At 42.3% G+C, this 6,000-nt stretch overlaps 1 protein-coding gene across 1 annotated transcript in view; it reads right to left on the bottom strand.

Moving 5' to 3' along the window:
* Positions 1-579: 579 nt before the first annotated feature.
* PARM1 (prostate androgen-regulated mucin-like protein 1) overlaps positions 580-6,000 on the bottom strand; it is a 120,846-nt gene continuing 115,425 nt past the window's right edge. The window contains exon 4 of the mRNA XM_068232940.1: positions 580-1,139. Coding sequence (XP_068089041.1) covers positions 1,055-1,139 — 85 coding nt within the window. The 3' untranslated portion in view covers positions 580-1,054. The remainder of the gene's footprint in view (positions 1,140-6,000) is intronic.

The raw sequence follows: 6,000 nt of genomic DNA, 5'->3' as shown, positions 1-6,000 counted from the left end.
GTTGCAGCCCAGCAGCTTAATATTCCAGGAGGAGGGCTTCTAGACAAGCAAAAGATTAATTGGAAATAGAGCCTTAGAAAAGATAGCAAATGTAGCTCCCCCTGCTGGTTACCTGGCTTCTTTGGTAAGGTAAAGTAAAATCTGGATCAGAAAAGGTGCCAACAAGGCCCCAGGACACCCAATAGGCCCTAGGCACCTGCCTAAATTGCCTTATGGATGATCCAGTTCTGTTCCAGACCCTGAGTACAGGGGGTTTCCTCTGCTTCGGCCTTATGCTCTCTCTTCTACATGCCTGACGACTAGTCCAGTGCTATGGATTCCATATGTGTTTGGCACATGACTTTTAGCCAGAAAAAAAGGTTAATTTAAATGTGGGCACGACATAGACTTAACTGTATACTTATCCCTATAACCTATACACATTCAACAAAGTTAGCAGGAAAATTTTTTACAAAATATCCATCCGTAAGCCACCATAGAATAGCTAATCCATACCAAACATATTTTAGTATCGATATTTGCATTGTAATAAATGTAGATCACTGTTGTTTGACAGTTTATAGTAAATGCTACATAAGGTTTATAAATAACGTGACATTAATTTATTTACGTTTCTTATTCTAATTCGAACATTCCGCAAAGTGCTTTTCAAATGCTCAGGTTTGCAAAAATAATGTAATAAATTAAAAGATCCTTTATTTGTGCAAAATTACAATTTAATAAGAAAATACAGAATCAATATGTCTTCATCTGGAAAGAAGGCCCTTTGCTATTAATATTAGAGAGTGTATAGTTTATGATATATGCTGTAGGTGATTGCTAGGGACAGTGTTGAATAATGGATGGCTATTGATGATTAGTCTTGGTTGTTGTTACATAATACATACATCTTACTTTGGTTTTCAGTTCATGTTCATGTTTTTGTTCAATGCACAGCGGACATACAGTTCAGCAGGCCTGAGAATTGAAGGGTGAAGCGTTTTGTTGGAGTGACCCAGCACAACAGTACAACAGACAGCAGATATTGTTTCTTCTTCACAAACAAATTCTTCCTTCAAGAGTCATCATATAAGGGATTGTTGTAATTTCCAAGGGTGCCATAATCCGGGTCTTCGCGTAGTCTTCCATAGGAGGTATGCCTGATGGACAGAACAGTTTAAAAAGGTTTACCATGACACAAAAGTAAAATGTTTTGAGCAATACATTATCAATGGCTACAAGTTAGCCTTGGTTCACTCTACAGTGGACTCATCCTGAGCAGTAAGTTGTCCACATTCTACAGATACGCTGTACCGGGATGCACTATGGTGTGTTGCAGGGTCCGCTCCCACTTCGGAACAGATGCGTGTCATTCATCTCATAATGCAGTGAACCATCACAGGAAACTGTACCTATCAGGATAGTCTATTGCAGAACCAACACAGATACGTAAAAAAGGGAATGCTATCTAGTGACGCATTGGGCCTGATTCACAAAGCGGTGCAAACACTTTGCACGCCTGTGAAAAGCCCTTTATCACGCCTAAACTTAGTTTAGGCGTGATCTGAAGGTATTCGCGCAAAATCCCGCGCGCAAAGTTTTGCGCGCATAGCGCGGTGCGCTACGCGCGCAGCGCACCGTGCTTCGCGCGAAGTGCCCATTAAGCCCTATGGGACTTTGCGCGCGCGCATACGCGCACAAAACTTTGCGCGCGGGAGCTTCGCGCGAGTTAGAGCACAAAGCGGTGATAACTTTGCTAGTGCAAAGGTTATCACGCCTAAAGTCTTTTAGGCGTGATAACTGAGTTATCACCGCTTTGTGAATCAGGCCCATAGACAGTCAATGCTTAATTTGCTACATCTGTTGTTATCCGCTGTCCATTCTGATAAAACTGCAGGGGCTAGGACCATATTTACTGAATATCAGTAACGTTGGCATGCACAGTTACTTATGCTGACTACGTAGCCTGTGTTGCACAATTACTCATCCCGTATTAACTAGATAACACAGGCAGTGCTTGGGTAACGTGCTATGCTAATTGCACAATGTGTGCTACATGGTAGTCATACAGTAAGTAATAGCAAAATTGCCACACGACAACCTTGATTTACACAGGCTGTCAGTTTTAATGTGAATTTGCACTGTGGGAAAATTCATGTAATCCTGTCAAGTGTACACCCTCATGGAAATCTAAAAACAGCAAGCTAAACAGAATGAAAAAGCTCAATTAGTGAAAAAAACTATGCCAAGTACAAGAGCCTTCTTAAAGCAGAATATATTTTAAGGTATTCAGCTTTGCATGATCAGGAAGTATCATGGGTGAACATGAACCTGTGAAAATCGTTTGGGACGCTTCAAATTCTAGTGGCTCTAGATGTCCATAGAATCATGACCAACCTGACAACATAACCGACAGCACAAACATGCGATTGCACGACTTGTATTTTCCATGCACCAACCAACTAAATGACCACCTCATTCGCATACTGCGCATGCAAGTGGGACAACAGACTGCATTCAAAACAAGTGCAAGTTCAAACGACTTGTACACATGTGGCCATCCCAGTAGTGTGAGTTGATCAGCCGGTTGTATTGGGCAAACTGGCAGCTATCAGTCACTCATCTAGTTGTATGTCACGCCTACACACGCCCAACTTTCGTCCAACAACAGACCAAGTTTGGACGACAGCTGGGTCGAAAAATTGCATGTGTGTATGAGCCTTTAGGGCTTGTTCACACTAGGAACTGTTCCGTCCGTTTTGACGAAAGGCCCCTAGGATGCGGTTAGAAAGCTAACATGAAAGTCTATTTGACTTTCTTGTTACCTTTTACGTTAGACAAAGTGTTCCAGAGCATTACATTGTAACGTATCTGGGAGCTTTTCATTGTCCAGCGCCGGCGTTTTCCTGTCAGGTAAATTAGAACTAGCGCCGCTGATCATTGTCAAACCGCAACTTCCTGATGTCATGCTGTAGGTCATAACACGTGCACGAAATTGGGCTCACGCACCTGTTATCTAATGTGAACTAGCCACCGCAAACAACAGGTCCGTCAGACCCTCCCGCTGGGCAGACTTTCAGCCGACAGTAGCACGTGTGTACGCGCTGTTGGCTGACTGCTAAGGCTGTTTCTGAACGATGCGGTGAGCGGATCATTCAGAAACAGCCTAATCAGTCTGCCGACAGCGCGTACACACGTGCTACTGTCAGCTGAATGTCCGCCCAGCCGGAGGGTCTGAGGTACCCGTCATTTACGTCCGTAATAGCGTGTGTACGCGCCTTTAAGCCCCATACACACGCTCAACAGCAGTCTTTTATGCAGCCCAATTATCAAACAACTTTTGTTGTGAAACAAGTTGAAACAACCCAAAAAAGTTGTTTTCTATTGTTCACACAACTGATAAGACGTCAATCCAACTGTTGTATTGACGTCTTAGCAGTCTTATCAGTTGTTATGATAATTGTGCTGCATAAAAGACCGCTGTTAAGCGTGTATGAGGCTTTACAGAGGGAATATGCAAACTCTACTATTGTAAAGTTATATTGTTTTGCGTGTTGTCTTTTCTGTCATCCACCATTGATTATCTACGATATGTAATACTTCACTTTCACATGATTTCCAGTACAACATATTTTTGGATCTATGCCAATACATGTGTTTTAAAAAAAATTATTGTATGCCAGGTAGAAAAATTAGCACGTCATTGACCTCTTGTCAGTACTTAAAATATTCATTAATATTTAGAGGGTCTTGCATATTCAAAATACTGCACATTGCATAGCATACAAATACGTCTGTATTGATGAACTTTTACAATGCTGACTAAGGCCCAGTGCACACCAAAACCGCTAGCAGATCCGCAATACGCTAGCGGTTTTGGGAGCTGATTTCAGAGCGATTCTAGGTATGTTTAGAGAGGTTTTCTAAACATGCCTAGCGGTTTTGGGTGCGTTTTTGTGTAGCAGATTACACATATTGTTACAGTAAAAGCTGTTACTGAACAGCTTCTGTAACAAAAATGCCTGGCAAACCGCTCTGAACTAGCGTTTTTCAGAGCGGTTTGCGTTCTTCCTATACTTTACATTGAGGATGAAACGCTTCCAAAAACCGCAAACGCGCAGCAGGAGGCGCGTTTGCGGCTTGGCAAAAACCGCAAACCGCCGGTGTGCACCATCCCATTGCAATACATTAGACAAGCGTTTTTAGAGGCGGATGCAGCCGGCGGATCGCTCCAAAAACCGCTCGGTGTGCACTGGGCCTCATACCTTTTTTGATATACTATATGTCTAATATGGAGTACAAGCCATGGTAAGTGTGCAGATAAGCTATGCTACCTATTCCCCTACCTGCCACGACATCACTGCCTCACCCAGTTGTCATCTGCACCATTCAGGCCAAAGGTGAGGATGTTACCAGTGAAACTGGTTCTGTCTTACACAGTTCAGTCCCATGCTTAGGTAACAGCTTATTCTGCGTACGTTAAAAAGGGGCGCTGGGAAAAAAGGGCGCCGGGTTTTTAACGATAAGCATGGATAACGTTTAAAAATGTATTGTACTGTATTTCGTTTAAAATTAATGTTTTATAAAGTTATAAATCATTAAATAATGTGCATTAAATCGGCAATTGTAAAAACGTTAATCTTTCGTTTAAATAGTGAAACGTATAATAACGTTTTAAAAAAAATTACTAAGTAACCCTCCCTGTACCTACCCCTAACCCCTAGACCCCCCTGTTGATGCCTAAACCTAAGACCCCCCCTGTTGGTGCCTAAGTAACCCTCCCTGTACCTACCCCTAACCCCTAGACCCCCCTGTTAGTGCCTAAACCTAAGACCCCCCTGTTGGTGCCTAAACCTAAGACCCCCCTGTTGGTGCCTAAACCTAAGACCCCCCTGTTGGTGCCTAAACCTAAGACCCCCCTGTTAGTGCCTAAACCTAAGACCCCCCTGTTGGTGCCTAAACCTAAGACCCCCTGTTGGTGCCTAAACCTAAGACCCCCCTGTTGGTGCCTAAACCTAAGACCCCCCTGTTGGTGCCTAAACCTAAGACCCCCCTGTTGGTGCCTAAACCTAAGACCCCCCTGTTGGTGCCTAAACCTAAGACCCCCCTGTTAGTTTTTTCGTTTAAAAATAATGTAAAAAAAATGTACTGTTTTTCGTTTAAAAATAATGTTTAAAAAAAATATTGTACTGTTTTTCGTTTAAAAATAAAATTTAAAAATGTATAAATCATTAAATAATGTGTAATCATGAGAAACAGTAATAAAACATTAAGTCTCCGGGCGCCGCTTTTAAAACGTTATTTTTCTCCGGCGCCCTTTTTTCCTATCGGGCGCCCATTAAACGATATTTATTATAGGAGTGAATGGCGGCGCCCGATTTGTCCACTAGCCTCAGGCGCCCGAATTTACTGTTCCCGCTTATTCTGTGGTCCAGCATAACATTACACAGTAAGGTTAGTGATAATCTGAGGAGTGTAAGGTTGCTCTGGCAGGTCACAGTTTGACGTATGTAGCAGTTTGGGATGAGCTGCATTATGATATAATGTTCAGTACATTAGTATGTCATACACAGCTCAGATGTTAGAACTGGGGAGAGAAGGTGAAGAAAGGAGGAAGTGAGTGACACATCATGCAGCTTTATAAGTAGATCCCAACAAAGATGTATAGTGGCTATGCTTGCACAAGCCATGAAGAACTGCAGAAAGGAATGCCATCTTATGCTTCCCATGTTCTTCTACTGAAGACCTGTGCTCTGCCTAATTTTAAGCAGTCTATGTTGTCCTATGTTGATGGCGTTCTCCTTTCTTAAAAAAAAAGAAAAACAAAACAGTATTTTAAGGAGGAATTTCACTGAATGTAACTTAAAGGGAACCTGGGGAGATAGGAATACAGAGGCTGCTATTTTCATTTTCTAATAAACACACAGCGCCAATTGCCTGACTTCTGTGCTGATGCTCTCTCCAATACTTGAATGTGTACCTGAAGCAAAAATATATGTAAATGTTATAGCTACATGCTTA

The sequence above is a fragment of the Hyperolius riggenbachi genome, chromosome 1 (assembly GCF_040937935.1).
Source record: "Hyperolius riggenbachi isolate aHypRig1 chromosome 1, aHypRig1.pri, whole genome shotgun sequence".
NCBI lineage: Eukaryota > Metazoa > Chordata > Amphibia > Anura > Hyperoliidae > Hyperolius > Hyperolius riggenbachi.
Note: the sequence above shows the minus strand (reverse complement) of the source record. Positions and strands in the feature narration are given on the sequence as shown.